Here is a 24978-nt window from a genome sequence, read left to right as displayed (position 1 = left end):
TAGTGTTACAAAGGGTTTAATGTGAATTTGTGGTGGTGTGTAAGAATGAAATGTGGGATATTCAGACAAATGGTGTTAGGCATTAATTTTTAATGGTAATCATGATTGTCATTTTATGTTGCAATGATAAAATCTGTTTGCTGATCCAGAATAGGTCAAAGGAACAGTGTTGTTGTACACAAGATTATAATTATAACCTGTGAACTAATCAGAAGGTTTAAAAGGAACAAAGAGTCTGAGACATTTAAGGAATGGGAAAGAAATATGGAAGAAAGTGCGTTAGGAGATTAAGATACAAAAGAAATCATTCCCCATTGAATTTTAATGGAGGACTCTGAGAGTGAGCAAGAGTGCACCGCCAGAACCAACCAGACCACTAACCTGGAGCTTTTCAGGGCCCCGACCACATTCAACCGAACTCCCATGTCCCACCGGACGCACTTCCCGAGCCCTCCCTCTCTCACACTCGCCCACGCACTCCTATTGGTCCACTCCCACTGGCTCGGGACAAGCTACTCCATTCACATTCTGGCACCTATAAATCTAGCCCCCCACACCCTATTGGCATAATCATCGCCCTGATGATGGAGGCAGTATGACTTCCGAAACGTTGGTTAACATCGACCAGACTACACAGCGCAACAACCCAGAAGACGGAAATCTTCATACCCTGATGACGGAGGCAGTATGACCTCAGAAACGCTGGTAAACATCGACCAGACTACACAGCGCAACAACCCAGAAGACAGAAATCTTGAGACTCATCGCCCTGATGATGGAGGCAGTATGACTTCCGAAACGTTGGTTAACATCGACCAGACTACACAGCGCAACAACCCAGAAGACGGAAATCTTCATACCCTGATGACGGAGGCAGTATGACCTCAGAAACGCTGGTAAACATCGACCAGACTACACAGCGCAACAACCCAGAAGACAGAAATCTTGAGACTCATCGCCCTGATGACGGAGGCAGTATGACATCTGAAACGTTGGTTAACATCGACCAGACTACACAGCCCAACAACCCAGAAGACGGAAATCTTCATACCCTGATGACGGAGGCAGTATGACCTCAGAAACGCTGGTAAACAGCTACCAGAATACACAGCGCAACCCAGAAGACAGAAATCTTCATACTCATCGCCCTGATGACGGAGGCAGTATGACCTCTGAAACGTTGGTTAACATCGACCAGACTACGAAACAACCCAGAAGACAGAAATCTTTTGATCATACATGGTACACATGTCATATTAGTTTACTGTGATAGATGTAATAATATAACAGTAATAATTACTCATAGATACTTGTATATGAACAACTATTACAGATTTTCTACTTAAGGCAACATTCTCAGGATCATCTGTCACTGAAGCTTGTGAGCCGTGGAACTACAGGCAGCTTTTAACACCACAAATGTCACACACAGAAATAATAACTGGGAATACTAGTATGAATGTAATGAAATTATTTCCTCACTGGCACTTGTGCTTGGAAGAAGAACAATGAAGATATTTTCATGGGAATCATGACAAATCACCGTAACTCACGGCTGATGATGATCTGTCCTGGCATGCTTAGTTTTTTCTCTCCAGTCAGTCGGTGCACAGTCTGGCAGTAGAAGCGAGCAAACCCATCATTGGTCACAGTGTCCCTGATATGCAGCGAACCTGAGGATGTTAAGGTGAACCTGCACCATGGCAACACAGAGTAAAATAGAGATCGGTAATCATAATTAAGTTTACAAAGATTTTATGAACTATATTTGTTTAAAACTCTTGATATTGCACATATTTAACAAAATAAAAGAAAACGATTTTTGTGAACCTGTACAGTGCTTTATGTAAAGGGATTAGCTTTTCAACACTGGGATTCTATCTGCAATAAACGACCATCAAGGACAATGCGATATGTATAATTGCAAAGAATATAATTGAAAAAAATGTGCATTCCATATAATGAATTGGCCATTGTCACAAACCTTTAGAGAATAATTTTTCACTGGGATTAAATGTTGTAAAAGATCCTGAAGAGTATCATATTTGCAATGTGGCAATCGTCAGTGGGTAATTCTTCCCATAGCTTGGTCCAGTCCTCACTACAAACAGCACTTACTTGCCACCAGGATGTATGACGGTTCTTCCCAGCAAGTGTTCGTCCTTTAACCAGCTGGACACTTGGACCAACCCCCTCAAAAAGTTAGGGATGTTGCACTTCAGTACAGCAACATTGCCTCCCATTACAAAGACATTACGCACCTGCATCTGATACGGCTGCACCACATCTGCAAGGGGAACAGAGGACATCAGCGAAGCTGTCTGAAGAAGTCTTTACAAGACAAAGTTTTGTTAACGTTATTAAGACAAAATATTTTAAATAAACAAAATACCAATATACAAACAATAAATGAAATCAAATTAATAACAAACACCATTATAAATCAAAATTACTTTCAGTTTAATAACAAATATTGGCAACAGAATACAGGACTACCCATGGGCGCTCCTACATCAGGCATATTATCTGAAATTTTCCTCCAATACATAGAACATAATAATATAATAAACATTTTAAATAAAAACCATATTCAATATTATAGTAGATACGTAGATGACATACTAATAATCTATAATACAAAAAAGACTGATATTCAACAAGTACTTAAAGAATTTAATAATATAAACCAAAATATACAATTTACATTAGAACTTGAACAAAATAACTCAATAAATTATTTAGATTTAACAATAATAAGAAAAAACAAACAATTTCTAATTCAAAATTTACAGAAAACCAACAAATACAAGCACAATAATACATGCCTCATCCTGTCACCCCATCGAACACAAACAAATGGCTATCAACTACTTACTAAACAGAAAAAATATATACCCAATATCTATAAAAAAACAAACAAATAGAATTAAACATCATTCAACAAATTCTTAAAGAAAACGGATATAATAGCTATAAACTAAATAAAAAACCAAATAATACAACAAAACCCAACGAAAACGAAAACATACAAAACAAATGGGCCACTTTTACATACATAGGTAAAGAAACCAAATTCATAACTAAATTATTTAAAGAAAATAAAATAAAAACAGCATACAAAACTAAAAACACAATAAAAAACATCCTCAAACAAAAACCAATTACAAACATAAACAACCAATATCAACTACCAGGTATATATAAATTGAAATGTAAAGATTGCCCTCTAATATACATAGGTCAAACAGGTCGCACCTTCACACAAAGATACAAAGAACACATAGCAGCCATAAAACACAATAAAGATAGTTCTGCATACTCTAAACACATTCTCAATACAGGACATGCATATAATACAATCAATGAAACAATGGACATAATGAAAATAGTAAAAAACAAAAGACATAGGGACACAATAGAAAAATATTACATATATCAAAATTATAAACAAAATTTATGCCTCAATGATAATGGTATTGAACTCAATAATCCTATCTTTAAAACACTTCAGTACCTTGACCCCAACCCGGACAAACCACCTTTCACCCACTAGCCCCACAGTCGTTTACCAGCCCCAATCCTGTGTAGTTCAGTTTCTTCATTCACTTACTACGAGTGGGATATTACTTCTTGGGTGAGTTTACATGTTTGTTTTTATTTTTATTATTTATTATTTTTATTATATTTACTATTTTACCAATTACTTTTACCAATTATTTTGTTTTCTATATTCTATATTCTCAATTTTTAATTGTCATTAATGGAATTAAAACTTTACTTCACAGTCACAAAAAATGATGCCAACACAAAGTACAAAAATATAAACCTAGTAATGACTAATGATAGCACAAAAACAAGAAACGGTAAAGAACAAGAACACCATCAAGAATGAAGACAGTGAAATATGAATAACGTTAAAAATCAGTAAAATGGTGATCGGTTTATACTGCATACACCCGTCGATGGCTGAATACAGCAGAAACTAGTAGTGTATTTAAATGATGTTTTAAATCTTTTAATATTATTTTATTATTATAATTGTGAGTGACTGTAATTTTTAATATATATTTCAACTTTGCTATAATTAAGTCTTTTAGATTCTCCCTTGCTGTCCAGGTGAGCTGTATGCATGGGGCATGGGCTATGCAGGTCAACTGGGGACAGGCAAAGAAGAGGACGAACATACACCACAGATAATCAAAGGAAAGCTATTAAAGTCATGCCTTGTGCTGCATGTCTCTGGCGGTGGGCAACACACTGTAGTACTGGCCAAATCAGTCAACCAACAGCTTTAACATATACGGAATTTTACTTTCTTTCACTACATTTTAGTATTAGTAGTATTTTATATAGTTGTTTGATTTCTAATTTTATTTATAATGTTTCAGCTTTGTATTTTATTAATGGTATATTTGGGGTATTTCCTTGTATTTTAATTTTAGCGTAATTTGGTATTATCTTATTTTTTAAGCATATTTATTATTATAATAGTACAAAATAAAAGACATAGAGACACAATAGAAAAATATCATATACAGCAAACATTTAAACAAAACATTTGCCTAAACGATAATAATATTTACCTTAATAACCCCATCTTTAATGCCCTTCAGAAGCTTGACCCCACCCCCAACAACCACCTTTCACTGACCTTCCCTACAAGCAACCGCGATCAGTAGTGAGCCACATCTGTTCAGATACGTTAGTGCTTCCAGACACATTAAGATGTTTCTACACTCTCATCTTTGGTATGTTCAATTTTACTTTCCAATATATTATTTTGTTTCTATATTCTTTCATATTCATTACTATTTCTTTAAATCATTTGTATTACAGGCCGATGTAGAACATCAAAAAACATGCACTCCAATTTAAAAAAAAATGAATCTGGAAGTGAACATCACCAAAAAATGTTGCATATCAGAAATTGTAATTAAGTTTTAAGTTTATAATTTTAACTTTTACACCTGAAGATGGTTTATATAGAAACCGAAACATGTTGTAAAAAGATGTTCCAATTGTAAATCGATTGTTCGATGAGGAACACAAAATGATATTTTAATTATCTTAATTGTAAATTTATATATGAATTGTGATTAGACGGACAAAAACCGAATAATTAATACAATTTTAAATTAAGTTTCGTTCATTTAATGCTTTTCTTTGTATGGCACATTCCTAAATTGTAATGCAGGATGTGCATATGTCAGTTGCTAACTGAAGACCAAGTTTCCTGCTACAGTATCACTTGCATTCCCAGTTCCTACTTCCTCTTATAATCACGATAAAGGCAAGAATAAATTGGTATTGGCCAGAACAATTAGCTTCTTGTGACTGCAAACTTAGAAGACACTTCTGCAAGCATACCTGCTACTCGATTACCACCCTCTTGCTCAATACCACTCGACCGACATAAATCTCTCTTGAAAGCACTGAATCTTTACAGTCTTCAGAGTCAGAATTTGAGTTCTGTGGTAGGTCATGCACTGTCTCCTCCTGTATCACTATGTTTCAGTAATTGTGAAACACAGTTCAGAATGTAATATGGACATCCAAAGATTCTGCAATTATTTATTGTCATTCAGTATTCATACCTCACCCTCAGCCTATCTCCAAAATGCACTAAGAAAGCAAAGGTGGCTTGAAACAAGAGAAATTATGATTCTTTCTTTTATGACAAATGTATTTCGATAAACATTAAATGTTCCAATGTTCCAAAAACTTCATCAGTATATGGGAAAGTTACCTTTAATTTTGGGACTGACAAATAAAGCTGTTCCTCTTCAGTATGGCATACCATTAATGAAAAGAGAATGCAAATTTATTATTTTAGTACAGGACACAGCAGTACTAGATTTGACTTTCATGTTGGGAGTTGTCTCTACTTCCAAAATATGCAACCAGTACTTCAAATATACCTTGGACATCAAAACATATCTGTATAATGAATCACTCAGTCACAAATGTTTGAGGAATTCGCATGTCAGTCACATAAGTTATAATGAATATTTGTCATTACTACTGCTAGGCTATAGGGATACAAGAAATTAATCTGTCTTGTACAGCTGAAATAATCCTTACAAAACACAACAAGTTCCAGATTTGTGCGTTTCACGATCTGAAAAAGCGAAAAACGAGAACAGCAAATATCAGCCTGTAACTTTGTGAATTTTAATCGTGCCATAGTGTGTCTTTAAACTAGGCATTATCTGACTCTAAAGAACGTTTCTATGAAGACAGGAACGTACCACTTTAAGTTTATGAACCAGTTCATTCTTACATTTTTAGAAGGTTTGGTAATGCAGCCGCAAACAGATCATTCGCACAATATGTTCTCTGAGCAGTGAAGCTAAATACTGATTGTATTATATCGTTAAAACATAATTTATGAAGGAACATTACGTTCAAGTTGCATCTTGGTTGAATGACTTGCAACTCTTACTTCTTTCTGAGCGCTAAGCCTGTATCTGGTTTGAGACCCTCCATACGCAGAGAGTGAAATCTGATGATCTTGTGATTATCATATCTGGGTCAAGGGGGCACCACACACAGCAGTATACATGGCTAGAGTGTAAGCAAAAGTTGGCAACTGCTTGCTGACATGGCGCATTCCAAACCTACGGAAACACGGGCAAAGCATAAAGTCACAAATCCTATAAAATGCTTTCATAATTAAAATTCATTAGACCATCGCATATGCATTAGTACATAAAATGCTAATTTTAAAGCTGCAATGGATATGAAATTAATTCTCTTACTTTGCTTGATGGGCCTAACTTGCAAGCAGTCAATCAATCCTAGGAGCAGGACACTGTGGGAGTACTTACAACCTATGTATAGAGAAATATTAGATCAAAGAGATGAGACAACTGTCCACATTCAGAAATGGCAGGAAATAAAATATGTTCCCTCAATATTCATTTTTATTCCAATCTTTAAATTGTTCAGATTAATGGATTACCTAAGACACTGTAAAGTAATTCTAAAGAACTATCTAGAAAGAGAATGTATGGGCTAACATTTAACAGATCTTCAAAAGTAATGAATGCAGAAGGCCATCTACAAATTGATGAAATACGGAGCAAAGGAATCTATTGTGCGATCTGGTATGACAGATCCTTGAACATGCGTCTGTCAAACCTACCTCAATTAACAATTTTAATAATGAATTTGGATAGAAACACTGCCACCATAACACAATGCGTATTTCACCTATATAGACCACATGCTGCATATGGTTGGTCAGCACTTTCATTTCGCATTTAGGAGGCCCATAACAAAGAAGTTACGCGTCATTTTCCTTAGTCTCTCATGTCACATACTGGTATAATACTATCAAATAGATGTCAACCACCAAAGCCTTACCTAATCACCATTCATGGAAAATCTTTCCACCATTCAATGCCGCATTAACTCCGAAGTACAGTGCCACTAATTAAATAAATAATCAATCAATGTAATAGCACACACAGTTATAAAGTGTGCCTGTGCTGTATGATCATAAGAGATCGACACCAATTGACCTCCTGTGTGGGGGCTCCAGCACATGCTGATAACTCGACTCAAGTGTCCAAATATTCCGCTCAGTAGTTTGTTACAAACATCTTCAATCGATACTCTTCCCTCACAAAAACCAAGTTTCAGATCCACATAAAGAAGGACAAACAATTGTAATTTTATAAACTGAGCATTTTCATAAATACATGAGAATCTGACAAATCCCTTAACATTGTGGTTTTAATTGTCAGAGCTCTGCAGAACAAGCAGCATGCATACTGTTATAGTGTAACTAATGATTACATCTAGACTATCAGGCTCCAACTTTTATCATACAAGACCGTGTCCATTGTCCTATTCAGTCTCTATATTTACACTCATAAACAACTCACCTTCATCAGGGCTAACAGAATCATATTGTACCGCTTCTCCATCGCCACAGGAATACAATGAAGTACCACTTGCAACTGCAACATGAACTGGTCATGTACTTTCAAACAGACCATTCCTAATCATTCATACATGTCTGTGGCTGATTCAAATCAAAATAATCAATGAATCTAACAGAGTCACTACTCACAAAGTAATACCTGTTTCCCAGATTTTCTTCTGATGTTTGAGCACTTCAAACTGTTCTGTTGTTGCCAGAACCAATCACACCCCTTGTCCTGAACTTCCAGAGTTGAGGCTGTTGTTACTGTAGTAAGACTTAATGCTGCTGTTACATTTTGGAGATACCAACTCACTGTCAGTTTCCTTATGACGATCAGCACCTGTGTAAGTTAAATCATGGTATCTTGCAGAGAGAAATAAGCAGTAATTGATGACTGTCCAAAAAAAAATTAGAGGTTAACTTTTGAAACAAATAATCATTATTTCAAATTAATTAACAAAATAATTACTTAAAATTATACAATTTTCACTAACATTCATAATAAAACCCTTTACATTTAAGGCAATCTTAACAAGACTAATCTCTACAACAACACCTGTATCACTGAATTCAGAATTCAATAGATTTATCTTATTATGTATATACAAAAATATTCAGAATCTAAGGGATAACTGTAACCCACGAAAGGAATTGGGGGTGAAATATATAGAGATCAATCTCATATTTTCTGCTAATTGTTAAAAACAGTGTTACATGCTCTATTTAGGTGAAAGTAACTTGATGTAAATTCCAGAGCTTGTCGCCCCTGAGCAATCCTTGACAGGTCGTTGACTAGTCTGCAGTACAAAATAACAATCTTTTAGCAGTATAGATAGGTTTGTTATACACAAATATTTTATTTTTCCCCACCACTACCATTGTGTGCTTCAATTTTCCATCATCTTCATGGTGTTCACATGCAACAGGGTTACTACGTAATGTAAGTGTAAAGTGTTCTTGGCCATTTAAACTAATTTTAAAACACACACACTGAATGCTTTTTTTTAAATAAGTGACCTACCAAAATGTAATACAGAAATGTTCTGCAGAACAGAACAATGTGATGATGCTACACAAAAGCAAACAAACACAGAGCAGGGTTGTCAAAACAAATATACAAGACAGGCACATTTTTAAACCAGAGTTTTGTGTACTGCTGTAACGATCTGAAATCTGTGCCTCACGAGTGCCTAGTGACTGCCCTTGCATCAAGGCCCACTACATCCAAGACATGCCAATAACTCTCACTTTGTATCACGTTTTTCAACAAATGTGTTGCAAGTAATACCCAGAAATCAATGTTGAGGAATCTATAAAAACATGTCCAGATGTCAGTCATGAGGAACACACCCCAAGATATCCAGAATATGAAGAGATGTGGCAATAATTAACACAACACTTTTACATAAAATTTCTTGTGTGCATTTCTTGTCCATATTTTCAAACCAAACCTAACCTAACAAATTAATTATGCACTCAGAACAGTACATGTGGCAAGACAAGGATATCTCCCACCATAATGAACTGTAAATTTCCTTAGTAGTTTCAATGCACGAGAGACTGGGTGCAAAGTTCATTAATGCCCATCCCTTTCTTGTTTCACCTCAGAAGCTACAGGAAATATATGCTTGTAAATAGAACAGGCACAGAAAAGACTTCCTGATCATCTCAATCTCAACATACGTTATGAATTAACAGTGGTTTTAACATTAAACAGATTACACACCCTCATAGCCCATTTCCTTAATTATCCTCCCATCTATGCCTATGTCTCCCAAGTGATCTTCTCCATTTAGGTTTCAACAACCAAATTTAGATGTACATAAGTCATGACCTCGTCATGTAACGTTTTGTTTAAAATTGTTTCTCACTCTACTGAAAATTATGAAACATCATTCTAATTTCTTGATATAGTATTGTTTGGTAACATTTTATATAACTTTACTTGAGGAACGGTAGTCCCACAGTATGGCAAAAATTCAGTATGTGAAAAAATTATATGGAAACTTATTTAACTATACAGATTTGAAGCTGTAGAAAGAATAGAATTTATTTACATTCTATGGATCCTTCATGGACCTAAGCCAAAACGTAGAACATGTCATAGCACACATACAATATTTGTTTCTAACACAAATATAAATTACAAATAGTATTAAAAATATATTAAAATTGGCCGTCAATCACAATATAAGATAATTAAAAGATTAAAATATCATTTTACGTTCCGTATCGAGTACTCGATTTACATATAAATTTTATAAATTTATAAATTACAAAGTAATGACAGTAATTTACAGTCAACTACAACATTGCCACACAAAAAAGCATAACCAGTACTTATAATAGCTGAACTTTTTGGATGGAGTAAAGTCTTCTATAGAGAAGGAGTGAGATAGGATGCATAAATATACCGAAAAAACTTGATAAATCAGTGCGTTCCTTCTTTAACAACGAGAATACTACCTTGTCCTTCATTTCTTGTCAGCTGTTTTCCGGTCATCGCCCGTATACGCGAGTCGAGCAGATTTAAAACCAAATGCAAACAACAACACCTCACATATTATTACAACTCCAACTGTAAAAGCATACTGTGTGTTGACAACCTACGATAATTCCATCTTGTGTAAATTTTCCACGCATTCACGTAAACAAATCACTGGTTTTCGATGTAATATATGTGGACTCGTACGAAAGGTCACTGTGACCAACGTGGTAAACTGATGCGATGTATACTTTAGGGATAATGTCTAAGTGAAATATCGCAAGCTAATATATTATATTTTATCAATTTCAAATATTCCACTTTGCCTATAACTGCTAGAAAATGTTTAGTTTGGGAAGAGTTGCATTGAAGCATTAGTTAATATGAAAGAAACTTCCATGCTTGAGTGTTGGTAATGAAAGTAAATCGACATTCTGACTGATTAATAGAGCGTGTTATTAAAACATATGTTTTCACATTATAAAAAACATACATGTTAGATTAATTAAATTCTATTGGTCTGATGTTGAGGATAATTGGCGAATTAAGAAACAATAGTTTCAAATTTTACTACAGTATTACTTCCGTTAAAAATGGCTGCCTATGTTTATTAATTAGAATAATGTCGTTTTTGACATGTTTATTGTGATCGCTCTAGAAAAGATACTTAGCGACAAAGGTATAAAGCGGTCACACCATCTTGGTGTAAGTTGTTATTGTGTAAGTTTCTCGTTCTGTTTTGAATTATATTAACAGAATTTATTTAAAAACACTTTTGGTTTTAAGTGCATGATTTTTCTTGCAGCAAAGACTGCACAAACACGTGACAATATAATAATATTTACTCACTTCATAGAATCTTATTTTAATCTGTCACAAATGTGGATGATAAACACAATGATTCCTACCTTTCACTGCTGCCTAATGCTGTGTGTAAGTCTGCACAGGTGAGTCCGAATGGATATTCCAAACATTGAGGCGATTGTCATTGGCTCTGCTTGTCTGGAGACCACTTCAAGCCGCAAACTTTTAAACAAAAGATATTTATAGTAATTGCAATGGATGACAATAATTTTAAAACATATTTTTCAGCTCTCAACGATAACAGCAAAATTTCATGTGAGGTTCTGACTGTGGTGGGGATGTTGATGCTGTTCTTCTGGGTCATGATGCAATGTGGAGTTGAACTGTCTTTATCTTCAGAGCTGAAGATTGAAATTGTATGTATCTCCAAAAGTCTGGTGTCTATGTGAGTCCACATGGTGTCACAGTCCAAAAACACAATGACACTATTTTGCAATAATAACAAAATTAATAACATTTAAATGATTTTCTACTAACCTCGTGTTGATGACCAATCAACCTTCTCTCTGGAACAAGACTAGGAGTTCTCACATCACATTGTAAGATAAGTCCATCCCTACTTCCTGACAACACATCACCACCATTCCAAGCAAGCGATCCAACTCTGTCTGGATGGGTCAGCAGCTCATTAACTTGGGAATTTACGGCAACGTCCCAGACTTGCACGTAGCCATGATATGTGCCAATTACCAAGAAATTTTCCTGCAAATACAAAACACCAGGTCATAAATGTGTCCAATAATAAGTCAGTCCTAAATTATGTCAGAGGTGATATGATGTGTTATATGTTTGGTAACATTTCCTGGTCAGAATATGCAAATTCTTACCTATTATCTACAGCTGCTGCAGAATATGGCAATAATGTTTCATTTATATAACATTATGACATCATGGTACATGAGAATCCAGACAAATACATTTTCCTTGCAAGTCTTCGTGGGTGGATAGCCTATATATATAACGCCTCCGGAACTGGCCCCATCTCATACCCACCTTGAATGTGTGTTACTGCAATGTTTGCAAAAATTACTGTTAACACTAAACAACTGACATGGCTCTCACCCACAAGCCAAAGTTATACAGACAAATGCAAGTATCATGAAATAAACATGGCTACTTCTGGGCAAAAATCTCTATATGACAAACTACTAAAATTTTGGGCTTAGTCTCCCTCACTTGGCAGGCGGAGGACATAATTCTTTTCCACCTTCCACCAGAAGGTCTGGAACAAGAAATCCAAATTCTCCAGATTTCTCTTAATGCACACAACAGTGAACTTCAGAAATAACAAGGTGCTTCCTTTGTCACGGACATAAAACATAAAATGAAAAGCAGAAAGAACAAACAGAAATGGGGTTAGCATTTGTGTTGTGTACCAGACACGGGAAAAACCGTGTAAGTACAGTGTGGGTTCGAATAACGTTGGTCGAGCGGATTTTGATTGGTTGGTTGGTTGGTTATTCGTCGCCGATTGAATAAGTACTGCAGAGAGTTGACTCGTACAAGGTTTTATTACTAGTAAATAGTAAATTACACTAGTTGGCTGCGTAAGGCTATCGCAGTGGCCGACTCTGAACTGAAGTGCCGTCGTGAAGACTGACTCGTAACAGATCTAAAAGAGTGTTGGGTAATGCTCTTGCTGGTGTATATATATTGGTCAGCAAGGGCGTATCCCGGGTACAATATGTGAACTTTTGTACTCTGTACTGATACTTGTCTCACTCCCGGACCTTAGCTGATGCTTATTTTGAAATGATTGTGGGGTGACAGTGTCAAAGTGTCACCATTTCCTTTAAAAACAACCCAATTATCAGGCGGGGATAGCATCGGTGAAAGTCCGAGTTACAAAACAGTGTTCACATACAGGGTTTACTGAGATATACCAATATTATATTATTATTCATATACAACATTTGACACTGATTTGAGATGGGTACAAGGAAGACGAGTAGAAGCAGAATTGCAGGATCAACAAGAGCCCAAATTTCGGAAAACTCAAAATGTGGACTTTGGCAACTTTCAGAATTCAGAACAGAAGTCCACAGACTTTCTGGGAATGAGACAAGCTTGAGGAAAGTTACTTTATGACAGGCAATAAAAAGCCAAGTCAGACAAATAACAGCCCTTTCCTGTGTTGCTCTAAAAGAAAGGGAACTTCTTTTGCTCTAGCTCAAAGGCAAATTCTACAAGTCATATGTTAGCTACAGTTGAACAAAACCTCCAATAATACAGTATAACAAAGCACAGTAATAGAGTGTTAAAGGGGAAGAGACTATGGAAAGCCCATGAAATATTGGCCACCTAATAACAGGATCTGCTCTCCAATAAACAAATGTGTCAATTGTAAACTAACAGTTACGTCATATAGTATTCTAGTGACGGGTGACCAAAGTCTGCATCTACTTTAAGCACTGCATGATAATTTTCCTATACAAATAATAATGCATTTATGCACAACACATACTTTAAAGATTAACAACAAACATAGCAATAACCAAATTCAAGATTTCTGAGATAGTATAGCTACATCATATTGTGATATTAATTAAAATAATTATTATATTTGTTTACCGTTAAATCACAATAAAATAGTAAGATAAGATAATTAAAATGATTAAAATATCATCTTATGTTCCATATCGAGCATTCGATTTACATCGGAACATTCACAACATGTTTCGGTTTATCAAACCGTCATCAGGTGTAAATTATAAACTTTTAAACTCAAATTACAATTATTTATAGTTTTTACAATTTTATAATTTTATCATCTTTCTCAGTATATTTTATGAAAGTTGTGTCTAGATATTATTAATATAACATTATTGTTGAGGTGGTGTTATTGATGTTTATACCAGTCATATATGAAATAGCAATCGGTTCAGACGTGTTCAGAGGAGAGATCCAGAAGTGTTACCATCTCGGAACGAGGTTCGTTATTGACTCTCTCTCTGTTTTTTTTTCTTTCTTTCTTTAAAACAATAATTTAATAAAAATGTACAATGGAATGTGTGAAAATAAAGAGAATAATTTATGAGGTACACAGTATGCTATTCAGCAATTAATACGCCAGCTACCCATTTTAATTTTAAATACATGTCAATTTCAGATATGAATGTGTGGGAAAGAAGGATCTTCGATATCCTAGAGCAGGCAACTGGACCACCATCAATATTCAAAATATCACAACATACAACATACAAATCTACAAATTCTGTCAGGTTTTGGTTGCTATGCTGTTACTTCCTATGTGACTTCGTCTTGGTAATGTTGAGGATGTGGTAATAGCACTATACTTCCTTGTAGGGATGCCCGATTGCTCGGATCTAGATGTCACTGCAGCAACAAGTTCTAAGGCAGCCAAGCTATTTCGCTGCTTCCAGACCCCTTTCCCTGGGAATTTTGAAGTTGTCATTACTGGTTGTCATCCTACCTCCGGCTATCCCAGTGATGGCTGTCTCCTCTGGACCCATGTATCAGTCAAACTCACAAGGGGTCCCATGTTGCCTTCTGATGGCAGTGACTGAAGGAGAGATGGTCCTGCTGACACTGGACGAACCCTCTCAGTCTGTGTAGTAGCATTGCAGGACTCTTTAGCAGCTGCATGTGTCACAGAATCCGAATTTGTGTACTTTGTCATCTGCAGCTGAAGAAGCTGTATTGTTCGTTCCTTCTCCTCCATCTGCTGCTGCAGGAACACCACCTGCCGCTGAACCTCGTTCCGAGATGGTAACACTTCTGGATCTCTCCTCTGAACACGTCTGAACCGATTGCTATTTCATATATGACTGGTATAAACATCAATAACACCACCTCAACAATAATGTTATATTAATAATATCTATACACAACTTTCATAAAATATACTGAGAAAGATGATAAAATTATAAAATTGTAAAAACTATAAATAATTGTAATTTGAGTTTAAAAGATTATAATTTACACCTGATGACGGTTTGATAAACCGAAACATGTTGTGAATGTTCCGATGTAAATCGAATGCTCGATATGGAACATAAGATGATATTTTAATCATTTTAATTATCTTATCTTACTATTTTATTGTGATTTGACAGTAAACAAATATAATAATTATTTTATTCAAGATTTCTGTCTTTACAAAGTACCAGGAAACATGAAGTTATACTTTCCCACTGTGAATGTCAAGTTGAAAATTTACTTATAATGTTCTTGTATGGTCTAAAAATTAATTTAAATAACAGTTTATTTGTTTCACTTAATAAAATTTAATTTGCAATATTCTTCTGGTGTTCTGTGAGTTAATGAGTGACAGGATGTCGATGAATTCCTAATGTCTACAAGTAAGTCGTAATTTATCCTTTGTTTGTATTTTTGTGACATTTATATGACTTGTATTTGTATAACATGTATTGTATTATTATGACTTATTCTACATCCTATTGCCATCTGACTAACTTATGGATCCATGGAATGTAATAAAGATGTATGTATTAATTTTCTACCTGAGTTTAAGCTAGTGCATAGCACTAAATACATTCACTGAAATCACCACTTTATGATCGAATAAAATAGTCCCAAATGTCTATTGGAATAACAGAATGGAATTGCTATCCTCTGAGGTACAGATTTTTTCCTGTGAAGTTCAGAATAAATTTCCTTTTAACAAAATTGAACATATGACATTTGTGTTTGTTTCAGGAGGTGTACAATTACATCCCTGAAATGCCCCATAAAAGCTGTGCTTAATTACCTGCTCAATAATGGTTGCTGTCACTTTTGAAGCAGTTTTCCCCGCATACCAATACACTTTGTGAAACAGTTTATCCTCTGCTGGAAACGTTTCTGTAACTCCTCTTTAGGAATGCTTTTCAGGATGGCCATTGCATGTCCCTGAAATTTTGTGGCCCTTCAAACGAGTGTTCAGTTTTGGGAATAGCCAAATGTGGTGGATGGTCCAGTGTCAACATCAATTTCTGGCCCAAAACTCGTAGACGGCAAGTGCGTCATTACCAGGGTCATTGTCACGATGCGTAACTTTGCCAGTGTTTCCAAATAACGCTGGTTTGCTGCTTGACCTTCTTGAACAAAATCAAAGTGAACAGTTCTCTTGCAATCAAAAGAGAAGCAAAATACAGGCAAAGATCGTCTTCACCTGACCCTCCTGGAGTATTTTATGTCACTGGCAGACACACCACATTTTCATGGCAACAGCACCTTCAACCTCTGTCAACACCCGCACAGTAAGATAACTAAAATAATTTATGAATATAGGCATGCAAGTCATTCGGTCACAGAGTTGAAGGTTACTTCTGAAACATGTGCCCAAGAACTAATTTCTGGTTGATGATTATAAGGATAAAAAATGAGATGAAGATAACACAGCACGTACAAAATCAATTTTCATTGCCTTAAAATTCTTTGGTACACAGTCCTATTATTATAGACTCTTAATTACATTAGATTTTATTTAATACACGAGCTGGAGTCCTTTCTTCATTTCCTCCTTTCTTACTTTCTTAAATCCTTTCTTTCTTGTTTCCTTCATCCCATACCTCATTCCAGACCCTCATTTTTGAAGGAGAGAGCACAGTTGCAGTGTTATTACAAAGGCTGCATGCGGTCAGACTGTCAACTGGCTCTTAGTCTGTTAATGCTCAACTTACACATTGGCAGCACTGTGTTTTCGTTCTAAGCGCTTGAAAGAAGAGCATCCCACGAGAATTAACAGGTTGTGTGGGACTGCATGCTATAAACTGTGTGAGAGGCTGACAGCATGCTCAGCTAGTTAAAAAATTAGACCCGTATAAATATGCTAGTCCTTTTATGGTGAGTTGTTAGCATCCGACCTGATTTCCAGCGACCCTCCATTTCTGGATGCCTTCTCCTGCTTCCAGAGGAAGTGCCATGCAGTGGGAAAAGATGACTTAATAAGTTGGCATTGGTAATGTAAATCACATTAAGCTAATTCAGCTTCAGGTTCACTGTTGGACTAGACATTTGTTTAATTTTCAGGGGCCTAGTCTGCATTTTAAAACAAAAATACACTTTTATAAACATGTCTTAATAAGACATCGTTACTTATCTCTTACACGCCATATTAATTAAGTTCCACTATATCTGAATTTACTCACTAATTTTTTGGCCTTTGTTACTAGTATTGCAGGCTTGTTCTTACATAGCTCCAGTCCTGATGCCTAATGGATCATAATGAAGAGGAAATTCTCAGCAGTGTTGAAGTTCGGGATGTGATGAGTCATATTTCGGCTCCAGTTTTCAGATGTCGTCTCTTTGTAATTCAACTGATAATGTTAATAGTTTATTTGAATCTATGCAATAAATGATGTTTTGTTATTTACCATGAACCATACACATGAATATAAACATTTTTGATAAACTGCTACATATTTGCCCATTTTTATCATTTTTAAGTTCTTCCAAAACATGTAAGAAAACTAATGCAGTTAGAACTCCATTCTTTACTGTCTGCATCCTTCAGAGTAAGATGCAAAACATTCAGAAACAGTTCCTTTACAATTTTCCATCCACCTAAACTGTCAGCAAATTACTGTAGTTGAGGTAACGTACTTTGTTTTCTATGGTACCATCTTTTGGTCTTCTCAGGAATAGAACGGATATGAGTGGAAGTCCTGGAAGTGAAACTAAAATGTTAAGAGGATCATTCTTTAGAAGGAATTGTTACTGATATGTATCTTGTTGCTGAGGTAGGTTAAAAGGTCAAGAGTTGCACCAATCATACGTAGCAAAGTGATGATGCTGAGAGGCAGTGGCAGACAAATGGTGGGTCGAACAACTGAAAAGAAACTGCAGCTGACACCGAGGAACATGTGAGTTAATACATTAGATGAGTGCACAGTGAAAACATGTTATAATAACGCTCGTAGAAGCAAACAATGCTTGCTGACACAATACACACCATATACGTAATTAAGAGGGCAATATGACGATGATGTGTTACACTTTGTTTTCTCTAGAAAGATCTGGACACTTTCTGGTCATTAGATACTAAAATGCTGTCTGTTGTCATAGCATAATTAAACAAATAAAGTTTCAATGAAATTACAGTAATTCCAGTACAGTCTTTCACAGCTAAGAGTTCTAACTCTGTGTTGCTGCTTCTCCAACTTGAACATGGCCTTTGCAATTGTTCACTCCTTGAGAGCCTTAATTGCGTCTTCATACTGGCAAGTCTGTCTTGATGCCAAGTTTTTCATGGTCCAGATGCCTTCACATGCTAGGCGATGAAATTAATTAGGTGTATTAATATGAAGAATAAATGCAGATTAATTGCCTGACACCTCTGCAATAAATAATATATGTGCGGGTGATTCTTAATTGCATGCATTTCATTTAAGAATTGTGTTCTACTCCTAAAATCAAGCCAAGATAAAGCTCCTATAATGAAATGGTCACATGTGCATTGTTCGTGGCTGCAGCAATGAAGCATCAATTCAAAAGTAATATTAGGACAGGAATAACTGGTGAACATCTTATGAGTTAGTACTGTCATTTTTCGAAACTTCGTAATTATCTTCTAAAATCATTAATGTGTGTTAACTGAAATTGGCATTCCTCTTTCTCCAAAGCTGTAATTTACACGAGTTTTAAATTATACTTCATTCAGACACTGCTACATCACAGAAGTTTCCATTCATGCATAAATCTCCAAGAGCTTGCTGATTGAACTGATAAACAGTATATTCATTCATTCGAGTGGTTCTAAAAATGTCACCAAACACATTGCATTCATTACACAAAACTTCAAATATAATCTCAATCTCAAAACATCAGTTAATAATATTCCAGAATCAAGATTACATTGAAACTAATTTTCATACCAACATAACCTATCCAGACATAAAAATTATTATTATTATTATTATTCACTGTTCTGTCTTATGACAGGTCCATTGCTCTGCCCAAAAAGAGCTCTCCAGTTTTCCCTAATCTCAGCTTCTCGTTTTAATTCCTGGAACGTCATCTTCTTTCCTTGTTTAAGGTCGTCGGTTAGCTGTATCAATCTTCTTCCCAGTCCTCTCTTTCCTTCAACCTGGCCTTCGGTGATATCACTCATTAATCCATTCCTTCTCATAATATGTCCCAGCCAGTTGGCTTTCCTTCGTGTAATCTTTGCTCGTTGACTCTCCTCAATACTTCTTCGTTGGTCACTCGATCCGTCCACCTGATCTTCTCTATTCTTCTCCAACACCACATTTCAAAACTCTCCAGGTATTTCTGTTCCTTCTTCCTGAGTGTCCAAGTCTCTGCTCCATACGTAACACTTCACTAGTTTCTTCTTCATCTCCAAGCCCAACTTGCTAGTGAGAAGTATCCTCTTCTTGACGAAAGCTGCCTTGGCCATGGCTATCCTTGCTTTTACTTCCTTGGTGCATAGGGCGTCCGTCGTGACTATGCTTCCGAAGTACTTGAAATGCTCCACATTCTCCATCTGTTGGTTTCCAATTACAACGTTCAATGGTTCTGCTCTCGGTGCTATCCTCATTACCTTTGATTTTTCAATGTTGATTTCCATTCCATACTCTCTACCTGTCTCCACTAACTTGTCCATCATGTTCTGTAATTCCTCCTCTTCCTTTGCCAATACTACTAATTCGTCTGTATACTTTACAGTCTTTATCACTCTTCCTCCAATTTTGAAGTCTCCTGTTCCCTCCAGAGCTTCCTTGGCAAGCCATTCCCCGTACAGGTTAAAAAGCAGCATCCCTGTCTTACACCTCTACCTATCTCAATGCTGTTGGTGTCTCCTGAGTCCAGTCTCACTTTGACTTTTTGCTGCATATACAGGTTTTTGATTAGTCTTCTATCTCTCCAATCAATTCCAATTCTCTGTAGGATCCTCATTAATTTCTTCCATTTTACTCGATCGAAAGCCTTCTTCCAGTCGATGAAGCAGGCACATACTTCTTCCTTGACATCGAGAACTCTCTCTGAAATTATTCTCATAACTCCGATGGCATCTCTGCTTCCTCTTCCTCTCCTGAATCCAAATTGGTCGTCTCCCATCACTTCCTCTATCTTCTTTTCTAGTCTTTTAGTCATTATCTTCGCCACATGTGAGATTAGGCTGATGGTCCTGTAATCGCCGCACTTCTTTGAATTCTTTTTCTTCTGTAATGGAATCATTGTTACTTCCAGAAAGTCCTTGGGCCACTCACCGGAGTAGTGTATAAAAATTCGCAGGATTTGAGGTTCTCACGGTGGGTAGTACGAAGATGGCCGTCGTTTGACATCCGCCGACGTTTCAGACGAACTTAATTCCTTCATCATCAAGGCATTCCTCTTCGCTCTTGATCTAAGTTTCCCCCACTCCACTGTCCCATATTCTTTCATTATCTATTGCTTTTATCCGTGCCACGGACTACGTGATTTCACAGACTTCAACGGCTTGAAGTTCTGAGTGCGTGATGGATTCTTCTGCTCTCGTAAGCTGTCCCTGTGCGTCGCCTTCTGCCTTTTAGTGTGCACTAGGAGTGAATGCAAACAACCATCAAACTATCAAACTGGCTATCATAAAATACAGATGTAATGTTTTTGAAACAGTTAATAATCTCACGTAATTAGCGCGTTATATTATAAATGTAGAGCACCTTTTAGCAGCTCGTTCCGTACATCTCTGATACCAAATTTAATAAAATTCGTTTCACAGAAGACGTAACTTACCTTCATTTACATCATGCATTAATTTAAGCACATTATGCTGTTTATGTTAAATTTTATCAGTTAAACTAATTTCCTTTGACACGCTGATTGTCTGCATTCGAAAGAAAGAAACAAATGAACAGAGGCAGCCGTGTCCGTCCAGTTTCTGTGACTCGAAGGGGGACTTAATAGATTTACAAATTTAAGTACGAATTGTCCCATGTCTGTGCTCTGCACGGAGCAGTTTAATGGCTCTCCCTAAAACAAATATGTGTACAGTTCGTGTCATAATTTGTTTTTACAGACAAAATGTACGTCGCTGGTGGATGTAGTGTTGGTAATATTCAAAACTCGCTGGAAGTTTATGACCCGGACACCGACCGATGGACGTTCGTTGCTCCAATGCATTCTGTACGTTGGTCTTTTTCTTGTGTCGAGTTCCACGGCTGTCTGTACGCCCTAGGTGAGAACTCTGGACATTCCGAGTGATGGTCCTCTATCATTTTTACAGAACTTGCTGTTGTGAAATGTTTTCCTGGTTTTCTTTGAGTGACTGAGATTTTATGAACAGCATTTTCCTCATGTCATCACAGAGTTAGTTTGTCAGTAATTTTAACCCCGATTCGTTGTTTCGATTACATTCTCGACAAAGAACACTTAACTAACTAACTAATTAACTAACAATATCTATTGTGGTATCTCAAGTTACGTATGCTCAATTTTTCACACTGTCGCAGTTTTAAAGGTAAATATTTTGTTCTTGTAGCAAGGAAATTTCAGTTTGCCGCTGTCATCCCCAAAAAGCTGATGGTTTAAAGCAGTCCCTTCGTAGGCTTTCTTTTTCGTCACTTGTTTGTGTAACGCCGTTTGGAACAGTCCATCTAGTGTTGATATTTAAAGTTAATTTCGCACGCAGTTTCATGAAGCACACAACAGTTGTCAGGCACAATTTCCTGATGCTACAAGTACGAAAATAATATTTTAGCTATTTCATCCTTTAATTCGTTCCTGCTCTTAATATTAACAATGCAAGAGGGAATGAATTTTCTTCGTTGTATTTAATTCATTCGTTCCGTTTACGGAATTACAAATTTTAAGAGTGTAACGTCCGTTGGTTAAGACGGACGGAGTGTGAAGCACAGAGACAAATTAATGGAGGAAAAACGCAAAAAAGGACGCTAAATGTAAAAGAATCAACGAACATGTTAAGTTAACTTAAAGTGTTCGCTGTGGTTGTAATCAACCGCAAAAACTACTGATTTTCCCAATCTAAGATTCTTTTACATTTCGCGTTCTTTTTTGCGTTTCTCCTTCTCCTTCCTCTACGTTTCTCCTCCTTTTTTTGCATTTCTCCTCCATCATTTTCTCTCTGTGCTTGTAGGCGTAATCGCCTGCATTCGGTAGGTTCTCGATGACACAAGTCGAAATTCCGTATCTACAAACATTCAAGTCTGCCACCTGGTGCCTGCAATTTGAAACATTAAAAATGAAAACAACTTTCATCGTCCATTAGTATAATCTACACTCAAGACAAATTTTATCACATTTCACTGACAGGTACAGAAAACATGAGATGATGTAACTCACGAAGGAATGCGTCTTCTACCATAAATAATTTATTTAATACAAATTTAATAGAAATGTAATTTGAATGTCAGTGCATTTATGTAAAATTTAACAATTTTCTTAAAAATATCTTTGTGAGTCGTAAATTGTGTTAACCTAAAAATATCCATGTCTTTGTGTAGAATGGGAAACTGCTTGAAGCTGAGGGCACAGTTTCCACCGAAATGTCGTTGCTTGTATTTTGTTTCCAGACAAACTTAACAAAAATTCCCCCAATCGGAATTCAATGCACGATTATTATTATTATTATGAATTGTTTAATTGGTCCACAAGCAGCCAAAAACTTCAGGCGTATTGCCGTCATAACTCGGATGCTTATTATTATTATTATTATTTTGTGTTCTGTCTGACGACGCACGATTGCCTCACCATATTTCAGAACAGTTCCCACGTGATCTTTCTTTCACTCATGCACATAAAACCCCAGCCATATTGCTATTATAAGGTAATACATTTTATTACATCAAAATGGAGGGAGAGGTTATGACTAATTTAAAACGATGTCAAATGACTTGTGTTCTGGCTAGCGACGTTTGGTACATTTCATTAAGCCATTAGCTTAGGTCAGAAAAATAAATTTAATCATAAATTTTATTTGGGGAGATAAGCGTGTCTTGTTTGAGACACGCGCACATGACAATATTTCCCTCTTTTAGCAATACATTTTCAAAAAAGATTTTGTCCCAACAAAAATTGTTCTGGAGAGGTTCTGCTACACGTAAGACAGACAAAAACCAAAATTAAATTTATTTCCGTAGGATTTCTGGCTCTTGCACAAACAAGTATGAAGAAATATGGCTTCTGGGATGTTTTTGGAGCCCCTTACCAACTCCGTCAACAGATTTCAGGAGACTGCGTGGTTAAACACGCCAAGAGACAGCCATTTTGAAATAAACTTCCATCAGAAATGGGAACATGAGGCGGTAGGCGTCGTTAAACCTGAAACTGGCCTAACACTTTGACGAAAGCCGAAGATTGTGGCGATGCTGATTTGCTGAACGCCAGAAGATTCCTGCCCAAGAGAGTGCCACTGATCAAACAAACTTAGTCAAAGAGCCTCTTATTAATGCAGTCACGGCTCACGTCTGATTAACATTTCCTAGTCATTCGCCCTCTGCTTTAACGATTCAGCTTGACTGCACAATCTCCCTGCCTGCGTTCATTCTACCCCCTTCCTCAATCCCATTTTTCGCGCGTTTATTCAAGACCCTTAGTAAGCAGGAAGAACCTCTGAAACGTCGGTCACTTTCTTCGACAATATCAGCAAGATCGCGGTTATTTTGACCGGAAATGATTCACTTCCTAGTGCTTTCCAAAAGTAACAGAAACAAAGAAACAAACCATCGATTTTCCTTGTCATCGAAACATGCGACTTGGGGTACGAATTTGGTCCTGTCATAATATCCAGTGATGACGAAGATCATATCGTCGATCACTTCTGCGTTGAGTTTATATGCATAGAAGTTCATGTAAGGGATCTTGGTCCACGTGTCTTCTGCAGGGACGTACTTTTCGGTACTGAGCTTGGATGATGTCAAGTTGTGTCCTCCTGCACACACACATTCAGTAACAGGTCACAGGATATAAAAAAAACTACCAAACGATAAATTATTCTAACCCCATTCAGCGGGGCCCATCTTGATATTCATTACTCTGTCAAATGGCCACGAAATGTCTGGCCTTTATGGAGCCATTACCGTATTCACAAAAGCCTGTAGTTGAATCTTTCTCACATACTCTACTTCCATAAAATATTTTAATATCATACTTCCTTTTACGCATATGTATCACAAGTGGTATCTTACCTTCAACATTACCAATTATAACTTTCTACATGTTTGTATTTCTCGTAATTTCGATGCTTCACACTCCGTCCCTCTTAACCAACGGAATTTACGCTCTTAAAATTTGTAATTCCGTAAACGGAACGAATGAATTAAATACAACGAAGAAAATTAATTCCCTCTTGCATTGTTAATATTAATAGCAGGAACGAATTAAATGATGAAATAGCTAAAATATTATTTTCGTACTTGTAGCAACAGGAAATTGAGCCTGACATCTGTCGTCTGTTTCATGAAACTGATTACGAAAATAGAGTTCAACAACAACACAAGATGCTCTGTTCAAAATGGCGTTAGAAAACAAGTGACGAAACACAAGACTGCGAAGGGAATGCTTTAAACCATCGGCTTTTTGGGGATAACAGCACGGCAAACTGAAATTTCCTTGCTACAAGAACGAAATATTTACCTGTAAAACTGCGACTGTGTGAAAAATGGGGCATGCGTTAGTTGAGATACCACAAGAGATTGTGCGTTGTTAGTTAGTTAGTTAGTTAAGTGTTCTTTGTGGAGAATGTAATCGAAACCACGAATCGGGGTTAAAATTACTGACAAACTAACTCTGTGAA

General features: G+C 36.4%; 1 protein-coding gene, 1 long non-coding RNA gene and 1 pseudogene across 10 annotated transcripts in view; 1 reads left to right on the top strand and 2 right to left on the bottom strand.

The window, feature by feature from the left end:
- The window catches only part of LOC147871880 (cell adhesion molecule Dscam1-like), a 63036-nt pseudogene extending 52384 nt beyond the window's left edge, over positions 1–10652 (bottom strand). Inside the window, exons 1-6 of the transcript XR_015538205.1 lie at positions 10397–10652; positions 8078–8270; positions 7890–7964; positions 6759–6830; positions 2119–2287; positions 1554–1693 (exon numbers count right to left, since the gene is read on the bottom strand). The product of XR_015538205.1 is annotated as a cell adhesion molecule Dscam1-like (transcript). The remainder of the gene's footprint in view (positions 1–1553; positions 1694–2118; positions 2288–6758; positions 6831–7889; positions 7965–8077; positions 8271–10396) is intronic.
- Positions 10653–10981: 329 nt separating this feature from the next.
- Positions 10982–24524, top strand: LOC110838294 (uncharacterized). Its single transcript, XR_015538182.1, has 4 exons — positions 10982–11135; positions 11508–18106; positions 21244–21402; positions 23324–24524. It is a non-coding gene; the product is annotated as an uncharacterized LOC110838294 (long non-coding RNA).
- The window catches only part of LOC147871877 (kelch-like protein 10), a 123019-nt gene continuing 114688 nt past the window's right edge, over positions 16648–24978 (bottom strand). For all 8 annotated transcript variants that reach the window (XM_087359867.1, XM_087359868.1, XM_087359866.1 and 5 more), the window contains 2 exons: positions 23907–24114; positions 16648–22404 (listed from right to left, as the gene is read on the bottom strand). In XM_087359867.1, the coding sequence (XP_087215993.1) occupies positions 22209–22404; positions 23907–24114 (404 nt within the window). In that variant the 3' untranslated portion in view covers positions 16648–22208. The remainder of the gene's footprint in view (positions 22405–23906; positions 24115–24978) is intronic.

This window comes from Zootermopsis nevadensis, unplaced genomic scaffold (genome assembly GCF_977971745.1).
Source record: "Zootermopsis nevadensis isolate Lab colony 2312 unplaced genomic scaffold, Znev_1.0 Znev_ptg000037l, whole genome shotgun sequence".
In the NCBI taxonomy this organism is placed as follows: Eukaryota; Metazoa; Arthropoda; class Insecta; order Blattodea; family Termopsidae; genus Zootermopsis; species Zootermopsis nevadensis.
Note: the sequence above shows the minus strand (reverse complement) of the source record. Positions and strands in the feature narration are given on the sequence as shown.